Consider the following 17,946-nt stretch of genomic DNA (forward strand, 5'->3'; position numbering starts at 1 on the left):
ACGTGTTGACTTGCCAGCAGTTATTAAAAGTCAAAGTTGGGTGTTGGTGAGCGAATGTTGTCCTTGTTGCTGTAGTGTGACTTGCACCGTTGGCCCTCGTCGACCCTTTTTGGCTTTTTTTAAGTGGATTCGGCGTGTTGAATTGGAAAGTGAGCAATTTAAAGAAAGAGCTAAACCCTGTGATCACTACTGCGCAAACTCTGGCTCCAAATGACATCACCAGTACAAGTTTCCGTATCCAGGTCTTTTTGGCTTCATTTTTGTACAGTGGGAAGAAGATGAAAGGCGTCGTCCATCTAAATATACTGTTTAAGCTTTAACCCTTTGAAACTTGAGCAAATTGTCTTGATTTGTTTCAAAACCATGAACAACGAATGAAGATATGACCTAAAAACCAACAAAAAAATTGGTTTAAAAAAAATAGAAAAGAAAATAACCTGAAAATTAGTTAAAAAATTAAAATAGAAATGGATATGTACTTAATAATAATTGTTATAATAATAATTCTGTATAATAATTTATAATATGTATTTACCATTATTATATTTTTTTCTCTAGTTTTTTTCTTTGTCACATAAACATTTTCCCCCATTTTTAAAAAATAACTAAATCTACTGATGTCTTGCAATTTGTGAAACATTTCTTACCGAGTTGCCCGTTGCTTTGTTGCCTTATGTTTTTGAAAGAAATCACACCAATTTGTTTAGGGTTCAAAGCTTTAAAAAATTGTAAAAGGTGACTGAAAGCAGAACAATATCGCTTCAGGTTAACCCAAAGATCTAATATGATACTCTAGAAATCAGTTGGTGTAAATCAAATCATGTTGTTTTTTTGTAGATTGAGCCTTTATCAGGACTTAATATCATCACAACACATCTGATGCTGTGATTACAGAACTTTAAACCACTTGGCATGTAGACTGTTGTGCTGCAACATGATCAAAATTTTTTATATTTTTTATGGTAGCAACAGTGATAAAGGTCAAATCCGGAGAAGGTTGTGTGTGTCGGGCCCGTTAGGCTCTGAGTTTTTTATTTGTTCGAGTGTTCTGGACTCAGGAGACTCTGCCTGCAGCTAAAACACATGCAGGTAATTTAAGATTACACACAGATTAGTGTGTGTGTGTGTGTGTGTGTGTGTGTGTGTGTGTGTGTGTTTGAGCTGTGATGCTCTCACCACAACCATTAAAAGTGTGTTTACACGCTGTTTGTGACTCCACAATGTGTCTGGATCACTACGGTCTGGACCTCCAGTGTTGATGGTTTGAGGGGAGAGCACGGCTGGATGAGTGACGCACTGTCCGGTGAAAACTGATGCTTTTCATCGTGGTGAGATTAAACGGTGAACATGGAGCTTCTTTCCCGTCATCCAGGTCGTATCAGTCTGTTACAGACTGTGATGTTTGTCTGAATCTGTGGTTACTTGGGATGGCGATCAAAACCCGGTTCTCTTGATGACCCAGTTTTGCTTTTTTCAAAACCCAAAAATCCAAAAAGCATACAGGTATTAAACCAAGGGAAGGGGAAATCTGGTGGTCAAGAAGGGGGAACATGACCTCCATGGCCAAGCACATCAGCAATTTGCATCAAATTAACCCTAAATGCTGAACGACTGTCTTCGGGTTTAAAAAACTCCTTCAGCTGCTGCTGCTGCTGCATCATCCACTCACAGCAGCAGTGGTTAGCACACCCAAACTTTGTAACCAGTCCTGTCAGTTAAAAATAGTAATCAAAGTTGAAATCCAAGTTGAAATCAGCAGAATAAGAGCTAATTCATTTAATAAAAGAGGCTGGAAAAGGTTTCATTGTGACATGTTCAAGGTCGGCTCAGTAAAATCACTGTTAGGCAAAAGGTGAATAAAACGTCCTCGTGATGTGTTCAAATGTAACATCAAGAATTTAGTTTTTTGGTGAGAAACTTGAATAATACAGGCATTTGGGTGAGAAATTTGTTTTCCTAGCTATATAAAATGGAGAGCAGAGATGGAATAACAACCTCTTTAATGTCCTATCCTGAGCTCTGATCATCTTATAATACATAATCAAAACTACAGATACCAAGATTTTTTTTTTGTAAATATTTAAATCAAATAATAAAAATCTAAGACTCGGATGGTTAAGAAGTCTCGATAATGGTATCAATATCTAAAAAAAATTAACAATCCCCATCCCTGGTGGTTGCTGGACAACAATGCTGGATTTAAAGGTCTTTAACAAATCAGTTTTGTAAATGTGTGATGATGAAGACATTTTTTTCGGCCTTAAGCATACACACGCTGTGTTTTGCTGAGTATCGGTGAGCGCATACACAAGTTTTGTTTGCGTACAAGAAACCTTCAGAGTGCACCTTTGAGTTGGGACCCTGATTTGAATTGTGTTGGCTCACATGCATGTGCAGCATGTCGCTGGATTGTCACTGACCACGCAGCTGGACTGGAAACAGAAAATGCTGTCAGTGAGTGAGCCGTGTGTGACTGCTTCATGTATAAAACAATATGATGATCTGATCTGATTCCTAATTCGGCTTTCCCTTCAGAAGCTATGCAGCGGCAGAGGTTGCCACTTTGCAGATACCACTGCAGAGAAACTGTACATCTGCATCATTTTAACTTGCTCCTACAGTTCAGCCATGATTGCATTGAATATTTCCTGCTCGGCCTTGACAAGTTGCTGCCATGTATTCTTGAATATTGAACATTTTGTTATTTCATTATCTCGATCATATTCTGATTGGTCTCAGTGGATGGAAACTTTATCCTGGAACATTTTGGAATAGTCCTGCGCGCCCTCAATTAAATCAGATCCGTGACCAGATGGTGTCAGCATGTTAATTTAAGCTGGAGTGTGAGGCTCGATTGAGGCGCTCTGTTTTTAACCAGTATTTTGGAACATAGTGTATGATTCCTGTCATAAACACTAAGGGGAAAAAAAAAAAAAAAACATTACGGGAACAGGCACACTATTTTTATCAAGGTCCTGAAAACACTTTCATTGTCTCCACATATAACCACACAGAAAACGATTGTCCTCATGTTGTTTTTGTGGTATCAATTATTTGTATTTATGGCAGCTTTATTTTTATTTGCTCGGCATGATGAAGGTGTTGGAGTGAATTCATTGTTGAATGTTATGTGTTGAGCTAAAAGCAAATGGAAGTCGCAGCATTGAAGAGCTACGGGTCTCTGAAAAGTGTCCTTACATCAGTCCTGATTAACCCTTTGAAACCTGAGCAAATGGGCTTTATTTCTCTTGAAAAACTGGAAGAACGCATTTAGCAACTTAAGAAGAAGTTAACTAAAAAATAGCAAAAAAAAAGTTTTAAAAAGTACCTACAAAATTTGCCCCCCCCCCCAAAAAAAAAAATAAATAAATAAAAGCAACCCCCTCCCCCAAAACAAAAGTCAAATAAACAAACAAAAAAGGAGGTCACTTGAAAAAAGTGCATTAAAATAATAATAGTTCTTATTATAGATATTGTTTTTGTACATTATTCAATTTTTTAAAAAATATTGTAATTAAGGTTTTTGGGTTTTTTTTGTTTTTTTTTTTAATTTTCTTATTTCTAGGAATTTGCAGGACATTTTTGCCAAGTTGTTATTTGCTTTTACCCCACATATTTTCAAAAAGCAAAGCCAATTTGCTCTGGGTTTAAAGGTTTAACTTGTGAAAGGTGTCTGACACAAGAAAACTGATGTCAGTCCACACTTCCAGAGCTAAAACTACACAGCTACTTATATACTTGCTTATACATGAATATTTTGCATTTAGGAATAAATATAGCTGTACATTTTAGCTACATTGTACAGCAACACCACACAATTACTTTTCCTGTTTAGGTTGTTTGCACATGATGTCACATCACCGCGAATAAGTGCAGATGGGGGGCAGGAGGTGATTTCTGATTTCGTTGCAGGCAGCAGCCATGTTATCTTTCTTCTAGACGAATGAGACGCTCTCGCAGAACCTGAGCCAACACACATTCATTAAATGGCAGTGTGTATTTCAAATGATCTGCATCAAGACCTGTGTGCCGCAGTCTGAAAAGCAGCCGCTCATCAGCCTTCAGCGTCCTCTGCCAACCTACAGACAGTTCATTAATTGTCTCGCTCGCTCTTCCAAATGATTATTGGCTTCCCTTCTCGCTGCTCACTCAGCCACCCAACCTGACTCCTCCGACTCTGTCACTTTTTCCACTCTAATTGTCAATTAGGCCAGGTCATTTTCCAGCTGGGATACGGTGCAAGTGATTTTGTTTATTATGCCTCTCCGAAGGCGACAGCTCTGGTTTGAAGCAATATGTTTTCGAGATGTCCACCCGTCCGTCAGTCTGTCCCATCCTCGATGCCTTGAGGGGATTTCTGCAAAATTTGCCACAAATTGGTGGTCAAATCCTCTGTGTATTTCAATGGCTTTTATGCATCCATGTACACGTAAATTCCGTATGTTAAGGAAAGTTCTCTAAAGTACATCTATTTTCCTTATTAAACAGAGAAATACAGCATTTGAATTTAACTTTGGTCATGGGAGACTAATGATGCCTTATCTCATCATATAACACACTTCATTCAAATCAAAACAAACTCACCCAAACCATCTTGGTTATTCTTGCTAGTAATCTAGTTAGTAAGATCACTGTTTCAGCAATCACCAGCTCCGTTTTGGTCAAAATAAATCCTCCATTCACCAAGTTATATGTAAAAAACAAGGTACAAGGTTGATTTATTGTAATGGCTCTTCAAGTTTCTCCTTGATCCCGCTACATCTTTGGAGTTGAATTGATTAAAATCAGCAGCTACTATGAAAACTTCCATCCGGTTGCTCGGGCATGTTGCTGCTGATGGCATTATACAATTCCTGCTGTGCATTTCTTGAATTTGCATTGGAGTCTTGTGTCCTGTCGGCTCTGAACAAGGTCCACCCATCCAGTGCAACAGCTTGATCCGGGATGTTAGGGGTTAACCATGTCTCTGTGAATCAATCATTTCTCATCCACTTTATTCTACTGCAAGCGGACATTAGCCAGAAGAGGCTTGGTGGAGGAACACCTCTCGGTCCAACACGGATCAGCCTCGCCCTGATGCAAGCTCTCCTCTCTCTCTTCATCTGGCGTTTTTGGTTTCGTTTCTCCCCTCCGGTCTGACTGGACAGTCAGCGTACGCCGTTGGTGGAGATCCTCTCGCAGTTTGCTGCATTCAGTCCAAACCCCATACAACTTTTCCCAATGTTGATAAGTGTTTCTCTATTGTAGAAAAGTCGTGCTTCAGTGTAAGGGGCCATGGAGTCGAAAAAATAGAAACATACTGGCTGCTGCATCTACACGCTCTGCCGTTGTTCCAACATGCCGTTATTCCCCACGGTCACTGTGCCGTTGCTGGCCGCCGGCTGTTTACAGCCCTGTAACTTCTCCCTCCACCTCTAAGTGTCCGACCAGACTGAGCTCAGGTGGTGCGTGCTGTGCACTTCATACAATGTTTTTAGTAAAAAGAGGCATGCCTGTATTTATGATGGAAAAACAGGATTTCTAATAGCCCGGGTATACGATAATACTGTGATATCATCTGTGATTGTTTGCATTTATGTTAATCTGCTTTTAGACTTCTTCTTCCCTCTGTCTTTGCTGGCAAATTCTTGCATATCTTGGGAATGGGAATAGTGAGAGACTACTGGCTGCAATGTGCATCACATTACCTATGTGCACCCTCATGAACGAGACAAACAAAACATGGACCCAGACATTACAAAACTCTCCTCTAGTGCTACTAGAGTTCAAAAACTCCACAGGACACCTTTAGAAAGACCTTTACTCTGTGTCAGTGTTCCCAGCCAGTCATCGATGTTCGATGCCAGTCATCGTACAAAAAACACAATTTTATTTGAGCTTGTAGCTCATTCTTGACCTCATAAACTGCAGCTGACAAAACAATTTCAGCTCAAGGTCCACTTCCTTGCTCGCTCTGGAACATTTGAATTGGATCTAAAATTCTTACGGCAAATTAGCAAGCTGCTGGTGAAAACTTTGTGATAGGGTCAAGTGAGTCAGGATTGGTTTTGTATACTAAATGTGTTTATATCATAAGAGGATGAATCTATAACAAAATTTGGGATTTGTAAGGTGTTCCTCTGTGGTGTCTTTGAATGATTTACTCTGATTTTTTTGCTTCTGCTGTTTCAAGATTGAACTTAAACCTGTTTCGATGTACACCTACTTTCAACTGTGTAAATAATAGTAATCTGTGGTTGACTTCATTCTCTTCATTTTATACACATTTGCACCTTTTCGGACTTGACTGGTGGCGAAAGTAATGTGGAAGACAACTGCTGTTCTTCTATTCCAGCTCTTTATCTCTTTCTTATATTATGGCAACAGGCATCCATTTCACTGAAACTACTTTTTTAAGGCCTTGAACCATCAGGACATTAATTCGCTGTAAAGATTAACAGTCGTAGCACTAAAGTGGCTGTTGAATCCCTAACAAACTGTAAATTAGTCCAAATAATGTGTTGGTGCTTCAGCTCTTTCTTGTGTCTGGCTGTCAGTGACTGGTCTCCGTGTTCATATACTCCTGCTTTCAATGGCCAGTCATAACTCAGTGAGATTTAGTGGGCTTGTCTCTGACTGGTATGAGCTGCTGAAGAGACAAACTTCATTGTCTGCCGTCTGAGATTTAACCAGCCTCGACCAAAATACACTGCTGTTACTGGGGGGGGGCTGGACCTCAGCGGCGATAATGCTTCACAACATGCTCATATGTTTTGCACCATCATTGGTGTCTGTGCATGTGTAAGTGTAGAACTGACTTTAACCATTTCAAATCTGGATCAACATTAGTTTTCTAGTTGTGCTCAGATGCCTTTTACAAGCTGTTAAATCCTTCAGAAACATGGGAAAATGGGCAGCGTGCAACTAGATTTTATCCAAAAAATAGGTTTATGATTCTATAATCTATACATATATACAGAATTTATAATCTTGTTACAGAAATATGTATATATATTATTTTTTAAGCACTTTCTCAAGGTTATTTTTGTTTGTTTTTGTTTCTTTTGTGTGCTTATTTTGAGGTTTGGACCCTTGTTTGTTAATTTGCTCATTGCCTTCTTCTCACGTTTTTTGGAGGAAATCTAATTTGCTCAGGTTTTAAGGGGTTAAATAGCATTAAAACACTGCCATTCTGACTGCAGACCAGGTTTCTGGTCAATTGTGCAATCACTTTCTGCTGCCTCAAAATATATCAATATGCAAAGAATGCATCTGACCCCACATCATTTTAAGGCCTATACGCCAAAAGGCGCATAGATGGGTGCAAGTTACTTATACAGTGTGGGCGCTGGCCATGAAAATGACAACTGCAGCAGTCTGAAATATTGAAGCAGTTACTGTTCTGCACTCCGCTCTGCTTTGCGCAGGCTTTAAGAAAGGACAAGTGTGTCACTCAGTGATTGAAATCACCGTCCAAAGTGTGTATTGTGCTCGAGTCACAGATGAGACTAAGCATTGCCTAACGATGCCGGCCCCTGTTGGCTAAATGCCTGCATGCTTGTTGGATTTGAAGTGATATTTATATACTCACATAGATACTGAACCAATTAAATGCCCCCTTGAGAACACTAATTTCGAAGGCATTAACACTGTAGAGACAGACATATACAATACTATAGTATTTAAATTAAATAAATTAAATTAAATGCAATTGGTAATTATTATATTGTTTTTACATAATACACACACACACACACACACACACACACACACACACATATGTATGTAATTTCACATCTCCCCAAATTTAGCCCGTCAATTAGTTATCCTTGGAAAGTTTGGCAACATTTAGCAGGGTTGGCCTCTTAGAAAAATTGAGTTTAGAGTGTCTCTCATTCCTGTTTTTCGTCTGTAGTTGTATAATTCGAGGAATCAAAAATACTTCACTGGGTTTAACAAGGATTTGGCATCTTGCACTGTTGCGAAATACTGAGGGATAGAAACATCTAAAATAGTGGAAACCAAAAATTGCGGCTGGCACTTGTCTATCCATAGCTTCTCTGAGTGCAGTTTGCAGTGTGGCGACCGGCCAGAACAAGCTAATGAAATAACTTCATTAGGGGCCACATGAAGTGAGCAGAAGAAGCAGAACATCAGGCCCAGAGGTAGGACCCCGGCTCTTTTTAACAAAGCTCTGAGGTTTTAAACTATGTTGCATAACTGCATCTGCATGGTGTTACATTTTTAGGGTCTGTAAGTCCTTGAAATCTCTTACGCTATCTGAAATAATCCTATTCAAGGCCTTAAAAGGTCTTGAGCACTCTTTGTTTTCATTAGACTCTTTCAACTTGTTAGTATCTCCTGCAGCTTTGTGCTCCTGACCTATGCAATGTCCGAATGCTTGAGCTACATTGAGATGTTGTTTTTAGCTTTTACTTTGAGCTTTAAATAACCTCCTCATCCAGTCTGGGTGGCGACTGGCTGCGTTTCCAACCCTCAGATGGTAAATCTTGGCATGAAAAAGGTCAGGTCAGAACGAAAGGGTCAATGTCTCCCAGCTACACGCAGCCTATTGAATTTACTCATCACAAGACCTTAAATCCAGCAGTTATGTGGAGGACTTGAGGGCAATGGGCTCAGTTAGAGAGCCCACTTCCAGTGTGAGATCATTCCCGGCTGCACTCCTCTGCTGCACTTTGAGTTTCAAATCCACGTGGGAATGTGTCGAGGCTTGGCTTACATTTGAAGGGATTGGTTGGTCTGAAGCAAAGACCATTCAGTGGTGGTCAGGTGAGGCGTGACAACAAGGTCACAGCACATGTGCTGATGGTTTTGTGGGACCTTAAAGTCAGGAGGTTATCCAACTGTTGCTGAGGTTATTGTGCTTTGACATAAGATACGCTTTTATGTAATGAGGCGGGGACATTTGCTCATTCATGCAAAACTGGTGGCGCCAGAGAAAATGCTCCCTACGATGAAAATAGTGCCCTATATAGTGTTTGCTATTTTGTAGTAGTGTTTGAATTCTCAAGGAGGAGAAGAAGAAGGTTGAAAGGTTGTTAGTTAGCGTGTCAGCTAATGTTGGTTGGTCTATTTACCAGATGACAGCATCGGCAAATCAAAAAAGGACATTTTAGACGAGTTTGCCTTCGCCTCTGTCTATGCCTGAGAAGCAGTTGTGCCGGCAGCAGCCAAACAACATCAGAAACCATTTTCTTTACGTAAATTCAACAGTTTTTACAGAAAGGGGTGCTAGCAAGTAGCTTGCAAGCTACGTAGCTTGTGAACTAAATCGATCGAGAGCTATTACAGCTCGTGATCAGGACACAGGACCATACTTGACAAAACCACACTTCCACATCATCAGAATTTCAACCATTTATTCGGGATTTAACAGAAAAAGCATATATAGCCAATTTGACTCGACTGTTTTGTTTGTCTTGATTTCAGATGGCTGGATGTGAGCATAGCCAACCTGACATGCACCAGGTACTGGGTGGTGTACCTGCAGGTCATACAGGAGGCCGTGTGGCCAGGAGGAGCTCTACCTTTGGACCCTGAACTTGAACGCAGCCAGCAGCAGAAGGACAGCACCAGGCAACAAGCCTTACACTGTCTCATGAGACTCCTACCAGGTATGTGTACACGAGACAGACCGAAACTGTGTGGAGCCCAAAATCTGAAGTGCCAGACCAGTGCACTGCAAGGCCAGTGCTACTGGACCATGTCAGCTTAGGACAGGTATATTGATTTTCAGGTATATGTCCGTGTGATAACTGACAAAAGATTTTATTCTTTTGTCAGTTATGATGAATATTTGTTCTAATTAGGAGTCAACAGATTATCAACCTGGCTGATATTTGGCATTTTGCCGATTATCTGTATCAGCATTTTATTTTAACTATTGCTGGTTGTACTTTTGTTGGGAGTTATCTTTTATTTATTCATTTTTTATTAAGATTTTCACTATTTTTTTTAAGTTGCTGCGTACATGCCGGCTCCCTCATGATGCAGCAGGAGCTACAAGAGCTGTTATTGCATCACTTAACTCCTCAAAAGTTGAGCGGATCATCCGGAAGTTTAAAATCTGCAATTCCTCTGTGAAATCGTGGACTATCAGCTCCCAGAAATCCCTCATATGTGGCCGCTCCCATGTATGAGGGGCCTGTCTTTCTGTTATCGCTCACATAACACGCCTATGTGGCCTTTGATTGGAAATAATGTCAGCTAGTGTGGTGGCTGCAATAGAAATAAAGCTGCTGTTTTAAACATCCATCACCGTGCTTCTTCAAATGTTTCCGCCAGAGGAGAAGTTGCATAACATCCCTCAGTGGAGTCATCTCACAATTGCGTTTATCAACATTAAGTTTTGTGCAAATATATATATAATTCTCTTTGTCTTTGTCTCTAGATCTGGTCTCAGACATGTTGGGCTCAGACAAGTACAAACTCAGCTGGCAGACTGCACTGGACTCTCTTCAAGACCCCGTCATCAACAGGTGAACACACACTGTGCACACAATGGCCACTTTATTACAGTCAGGTGCACTTTTTATGTAAAGGCGACATTGGCAACTTGCCCGGGGCTCCAGTGTGTCTGTTTCTGTTTCTGTGTGTGTGTGTGTGTGTGTGTGTGTGTGTGTATGTGTATGTGTGGCGGGTGGGCAACCCTTTTCTGAGATTCTTGTCTCAGTTAGAACATGATAACATGATACACACAGCGACAGTTGGATGATACATTAATTATAAATTATTTTTTGCTATTGCTGATAAACATGCATAAATCTGCTGAGAAGTCATAGGAAAAAAATGTTTGCTATACTGGCATGTCCAAAGTCTCAGAGAAATACTCTCGTCGCAAAACTTGCGTGCCGAGTTGGCCTCTTTCCTCCACGACCTCGACCACGTTCTCCTCCTCCTCTTCAGACCTTTTTAACACGTATAAATGGCTCTCTAGCGAAGGTTCGATTTGTTTGTTTACCTTTCTCTCACCACTACCCTGGCGTGGGTGGATGATGCATGCTGATGATGTTTTGATGTCGATGGACGCAGGTCGTAGTCTGCGATTCAGTAGACGATGTCATCATACAGTCTGCATACGTCAAACTTGATGTCGTACCCGAGTTTACAAAGATCCATGCTGCAGAGTGTGGCTGCACTAAACATATAGGATTGCAAAAATCTCACAGTCTGCAGGATGCTTTCGGTTAATTTTTAAATTTGCAGAATATGTCATAGCGCCAAATGCCGTTTCAGCCAGTTTGCATAAATCAAACTGGCTTGAGCTCATGAACCGGACCGGACCGGCAAAACCGCAAATCGACCCAACGCCGCTGACTGCTGGTCCTGTGTTCCCTCAGACATCTGGTCTACTGTATATTTGATCTTCTGCTGGAGTTCCTGGTTCCTGAAATACCTGAGGAGGACTTCCAGAGGAGCCTGTTGCGTACCCTCTCCAAGAACCCAGAGAAGCTGCTGGCGTGAGGAGAAAACCTGCAGAATCACCGACGACCCAGCTGCAGTTTTCCATCTAACTGATCGTTCGCCGCTGATGACTTACTGAGGCGCAGTGTGACAGCGAGGCTGCTCCTGTTCTACTAATGTTCCTGCGATGAGACTGTAAGTGAATGTTTCTGGTGAGACTGAATATTCGGTGTCCCCGCTTTAAACTCCCGAGGCCCCTCAGGCCTGTCTTTGATTACGTGTTGATGTGTTGACATATGATCTTGAACATAACGTCCTGTACACACACACACACTTTAACACAAACTACATTTGAAGCAGCTTTGATTACACGAGAGCACCTGGTTTGTGTTTGATCTCAGGACGTGTCTGACGTGCCGTTCAGATCTAAACATGTGGCAAAGTCTCCTCCAATCTTCCCCATCAGGCCTCTTCCCGCTCGCTAAAGTCTCCGGCTTTGACTAAACTCACTTCAGATGGTCTTCACACTCTGCCCTCATCCCCTCTCGCAGCTTCGGTTTAGAAAAACCCACACCTGTTGCTCTACTCTGGAGAAGCAGGATTTGCGTTCCCCCCTTGCTTAAATCTGAAAATGCTCTGCTGGGATTTAGCATCACTGTTTCTATTCTCCGCTGACCCATTCCTCAACATCCCACTGGCTCTGTATGGAGCCGCACATGTGATTCTGACATAATGCGAGCTATACTCTCTAAATCTGAGCCTTCCTGAGGGATCACATGTCTCTGGCACTGATTTTTTTCTTAACCTGCACATGTCCAGGTGGACGGGAAGTACACACCGTAGTGTAGCGTGGTGAAGAGTTGGCCGTGAGATATTTTACTGGTTTCACAGATGCGTCATAGTTCCTTTAACGGGTCCCATGGAGAATTTTCTGTGCAGCTAATGTCTAAATCATAGAAGAACTGGGCTCCACAAAAACAGGTATATGAAGGATTTAGGAACGGCACTGGTCAAGGTCCATTCTGATACTGTAAACAGTGAACTGCTGGAGACTCACTTACTGTCCATGCTATCCCGTCTCTGAAATTTCTGTCTCCGCTCAAATACAATAAAGGCTAATTTAATTTATGGCGATAACAGCATTTAAAAATTAGGTACCAAAAATTCAGTAGCGTTGTGCCCAGAGGCAACGTACCAGTTCTTCTGGAAAATCCACTGACCTCATTGTGGACAGTTCGCACTAGACCTACTTTTTCTGAGGAAATAGTCCTCTATGACAACTGCTGACTCTTCAGTCTGAGGATCTTTAACACTTATCACAGCAGATATATCGATGTTGTGTTCATGATAGGGCTGGGCGATGTCAAGAAAATCAAATATAATATATCTATTTTTTATTTAATTTATTCAATACCAGTATTGCAATGATGTTGCAGGGTTGACTTTCGATAAAAGCCTGACATGTGGCCTTGAGTTAAATGACTTGGATTCAAGTCATTCTCAGTTAAAAAGTTGGATAAGTTTAGACTTGACCTGAAAAAATCAAAAGAGACTTGCAACTCGACTTGGACTTTAACACCAGTGACTCGTAACTTTGACTTGAGCGTTTTGACTTGAAAACACTTGATTGATACCTTCCCCCCAAACCCAAAGATTAAAAATCGTGTCATTTTAAAAAAAGTGTGCCACAAATCAATAATTTCGCTTCATTTCCTGGATCCACAGACATGAACAAAATCCAGTCCCAGCAAGTCGACACTAAATTCCCCTGATCCGCTTTGTTTTGACCGATCTGTCAGCATCCTTTAAAGATGCAGGAGAAACGAACGCAACGTTACTGAGTGCCAGTTGGAAAAAATGATATTAATGATCATTTTATTTACACCAAAAACAAGTATGCAAAAATTACAGATCAAAATGCAACAATTTCCAACTTGGATCAACAAATAAATAATGATTTTAAAAAGAATCCTTGATATTTGTTGATGTCATAGATGATTGCTCTGTTTTTAAGTGGCATTACATTTGGTGAGGAGCACAACATGACTTGTTTAGGACTCAAAAGTTAAAGTTAAGGACATGAGACTTGACTTGGGACTTGAGAGCAAAGACTTGACACTTATTTGTGACTTGCAAAATAATAACTTGGTCTCACCTTTAGTAAAGGCAAACTGCTATAACAGTCCGTTAAGTTCAGTAAATGACTTCACTTTACTGTAATGCAGCCTTGAAAACCAAGTACTTACAGTACTGCGATATCCAAAAACTAAGACAATGTGCACTTACATAACACAATATCAGTTTAACGATATATATTGCCCATTTCTCGTTTCTAATGACATTAACAATGGCTCTGTTCTACTCAAGCGTCCCTGTTAGGGTTCGGTGATGTGGAGAGAATCAAGTATCATAATATTTTTAACCAAATACTTTGATATCGATATTGTAACAATATGTAAAATACTTAAATAATGAGATTTTTGATTTAAAAAAAGTTCAGAAGTTCAGAAAATTATATCACTTTCCTATAATACAGCCTTTAAAACCAGAAACTGACAACACTTGAGTAAGTTAGGACCCTGTGGTGGCTTTTGAGTCAGTACAGGGTTTCCGCCAGTCAACTGGTAAGTGGAGCTGCACTTAAAAATATGTCTTTATTGGCTTTATTGGGTAAAACCAGCTGGTTATAGTCAAAGTAACGTCAGTCTGATGTCTTATCGGCCATACTATAGTTATTTTTTTCTCGTGCGTTTTTCCTCTCAATCAGATTGTCAAAACTTCAGTAATTTGCCTCTTTTTTCATCAAAAGACGTTTTTCTTTTTCTCCGTCATTGCAAAGTGCCAATCTAATGAATTACCCCAAAAGCAAATAATGTGATCAGTTAATGCTGCCAAATGAGCTGAATCGGACATATCCTGATGTGCGTGTATTCGATTCTGTGTCCCCAGACCTCCTCCTTTTAAACATATGTTGGCTTTTTTATTTTGGAAATATGCCTTAGCGTCTCTCTGCCTTCACAACAATCAGCGCTTCGTTCCCAGTTGGACAGACAGAACAGAAAACTCACATAGTTTACTGAAAATATCCAAATTATTTCACAACACAGATGATCCGTCATATCACTTATCACAGCGTGATGTCTCAACACGGCGTCTTAAAATACCGCTGAGGTAATTTTAAGTTGCAGCTGGTCAGAGTGACGATGTCATCCAGAGTAAATCAACCTTTTCTGTCTCCAAGGGCCAAAATGTCTTGCCTGAAATTTGGAGACGTTGTGATGTGATTTGTAGTACTGCGTACTGCATTTGGAGTATGGATCCAAATGGGTTATATTAATATACGTATATAAGATACATCAGATATAAAATATGTCTCGTATGACTAAGAAATACGGGTTTTGATTAAGTTCGACACGTTACATTCCATCTTATATGTTAAAAAATAAGTAAATGTTACAGTTATTCCAGTATTTTGCACTTGTATCCTGGTTTAGTGGTCTCATCCTCGTCTTAAAGACCTTTTTTTCTCCTTTCCATTGTGTTAACTTGTGATTTTTTTAATCTATTTATTTGTTGATTTACTAATTTATGACTTTTTGGAGATGCCCGTGTTGACAGAGAGGAGCGTCCTCGTTTATGAAGTGCTTTAAAGTTGATTTTGCCTTACAAGGTGACTCGATGAAGTCCTGCCCGCAGTCCTGCAGTGATGCAGACGCAGGTGTAGCCACTGAGCCTGCCTTTGTTGAACAGAAGCGCCCAGTTCAGCTCTCTGTAGTGAAACTGTCTGTTTATCGTGTCAGATTATGCCGAATGTTGAAGCTGTTACAGTTTACTATTGTGAAGAGATTTTCCTTTGCTTGCCGATGAAGGAATTCCAAGTGTGTGAAACAGAAAAAAGAGCACATTTTCTCTTTATCTGCTGCTGCGTGTTGTATTTTGCATTATAACAAAAACATTTTCTTGCATTAACAAGATTTTTTTTCATGTTTTAGTAACATTTCTTGTCATTACTTGTCTTATGTCACTACACAAAATCAGTCAAATGTTTCTTGCTATAAAATAAGTTGGTATAATGTTATGAGGAGTAAAAAATCAGGTCATTGCCCAAATAGAGGACAAAGTAGTGAGTTGTGTTTAAATGCTTTATTTTATGCTTGAAATAACCCAGACGATGGTTGATTGGAGGGCTGATGTTGCAGATTGTGGTATTTAGGATCAGATACTTTATCAAGCTTGAAACATTTACTAAAAAATGTGGTTAAATATGATTCTGGAAAAAAATCATGGAAAAAATGTTTGGGGATCCTTATATTTGAAGACCATTGTAGAAGAGGAAAATATACTGAGATGATGTAATCAAAAGAGCAAATGGTAGGAGGAAAACATGATGGAAATACGATATTCATGTTTGTTTTAGTCTTTTCTAAGAGCCCACAGTGCCCACATTATCACAAATACCAGTGTGACTTTGAATGAGGCTGTTTTGCTTCTGTTAAGTAATCATAGATACACAAAACAATCCCAAAACAGCTGACATCCCTAATACATGAAAACATACAACCATATGTCAAAATCTTTTATGTTTTATGTTTGATCAAAGCTACAGTTTCTCTATGGGCCGGACCTTTTTCTCATTATAACAATTAATATACCAACTTATCATATTATATTGAGAAACGTTTCTTGCTTTACTGAGTCGTGATGATTTAGTTTAAAACTGAAAAGGTTTTCAAATAACTCGAGATGAAGGGTGTGACGTTAATGCACAAAATGTTCCTTGTAAAAAATATAATATGTAGTAATAATGAAAAAATGTCTTGTTCTAGCATTAACGGATCTAGAAAAGCTGCCGCACAGATCTGCTTCAATCAATAGTAGATATTCGATGTTACATTTTTTCTTAGGAAACAATGCGTAGTGCTGTTTGTCTTTGGAAAATCACGTATTTTATGCCAAATGTGAATTAGAGCAGCCAGTGTTTTATAGACGTTAAAGACATTAGTTATGTTTTAGAGAAGTTGATGACATTGTACAGGTCCACTGTTAACTGTAATCCTGCTCTCTATCACTCTTTTCGTCTTCTTTTCTCTGCGACGCTGTGTCTGGTGTTTATCCGCGCTGTCACTTGTGAACACGTGGAGTGGTGTTGTGCATGTTAGCACTTTCAATCTGCCTCCGTTTCCTCGAACACGTCGTGTCACAACTCAACGTTCGCTGGTTGTTCCTGAGCATATTTGCAAAAAAAAAACAAAAAAAAAACAATAAAGTTACCGAACACGAGTTATTAAATCTTCAACTGTTGTTCACGCTCATTATTTTCTTGGCCTGAGGAGGCTGATTCGTTTTACAAGAAGCTGGTGGTGAGCTGCTTGCTTATCTTTTATGGGATTTCACTTTAAATTCATCCCAGGCATGTTTAAATGTCTGGAGGTTCACCAGAAATGTTCTCAGCCTCTTCGGGGTCATTTTTGCATTTCATAGTATCATTTTTTTACTCTGTCGGATGGACTTTTTACATTCGCAGCTCCCCACTAATTTGCTATAGCCTGCAGAACTTGTGGTTCACGTCCAAAGACAACAAAAATTGTGCGGATGAAAACCTTTAAATACTCCGTAATAATAATCAGAACTGTTCCTTGGCACAGTTTCTGTTAAGCTTCACTTCTCCAACAACAACGGGGGAATCGGGGGGGATTTGCATTGCTGAGAAATCCTCTTAAATCAGATTCACACATAAAACTGTAAGCAACACTTTGAATTAGTCTAGCACCGAGGAACACGGAGGAATAAATGTGATCAAAGATTTGCTGAGCTCACTTTTTGATAAAGTTTTTGTATTGTTTTAAAAAACATTTTATTTTATTTTCTCATTTAAATGTGATGTTTGTCCTGTTCTGACCTCTAATACGGTCAAAGTCTCCCTGCCTGGGACCTCAGATTCAACTCCTAAATCTGGATTTCCTTTTTTATTGTCTCCGAGCCGGCAGTAGCTTTTACCGGAGGCGTCGTGTTTTTGATTTGTCTGTCCTTTCTTCTGTCTCATTCTGGTGGACACGACATCTCAAGAACACCTTGACTTTTTTCAAGTTTGGCACAAACGGCCACTTTAACTCAACAATGAACTGATTAGATTTGGTTTTCAAAGGTTAGGGTCACTGTGACTTTTTTATTCTCGTAAAAACGACTTCTCGAGAAGACCTGGAGGAAATTTCTTCAGATCTGGCATAAATTCACATTTGGACTCAAAGATGAACTCATTAGAATTTGGTCGTCAAAGTTCACTGTGACCTTCTCTCAGTGTCAGTATCATGAATATGATATCTCAAGAACACCTTTGTGCCAAATTTCTTCAAATTTGGCACAAACGTTCACTTTGAGTGGGGTGAACTGATGAGAATTTAGTGGTCAAAGGTCACTTTGACCATCTGTCGGCCTCATTCTCGTGAATATGATATCTGAAGAACATCTTTCGAGAATGTCTCCAAATTTGGCACAAACGTTCCCTTGGACTCAGCAATGAACTGACTAGATTTCATTGTCAAA

At 39.9% G+C, this 17,946-nt stretch overlaps 1 protein-coding gene across 2 annotated transcripts in view; it reads left to right on the forward strand.

Moving 5' to 3' along the window:
* The window catches only part of LOC121942922 (sorting nexin-19-like), a 53,520-nt gene extending 36,821 nt beyond the window's left edge, over positions 1 to 16,699 (forward strand). For both annotated transcript variants that reach the window (XM_042486228.1, XM_042486229.1), the window contains exons 12-14: positions 9,430 to 9,614; positions 10,391 to 10,478; positions 11,340 to 16,699. In XM_042486228.1, the coding sequence (XP_042342162.1) occupies positions 9,430 to 9,614; positions 10,391 to 10,478; positions 11,340 to 11,463 (397 nt within the window). In that variant the 3' untranslated portion in view covers positions 11,464 to 16,699. The remainder of the gene's footprint in view (positions 1 to 9,429; positions 9,615 to 10,390; positions 10,479 to 11,339) is intronic.
* The last annotated feature ends 1,247 nt before the right edge of the window (positions 16,700 to 17,946 follow it).

Source organism: Plectropomus leopardus, chromosome 5 (genome assembly GCF_008729295.1).
Source record: "Plectropomus leopardus isolate mb chromosome 5, YSFRI_Pleo_2.0, whole genome shotgun sequence".
Lineage (NCBI taxonomy): Eukaryota > Metazoa > Chordata > Actinopteri > Perciformes > Serranidae > Plectropomus > Plectropomus leopardus.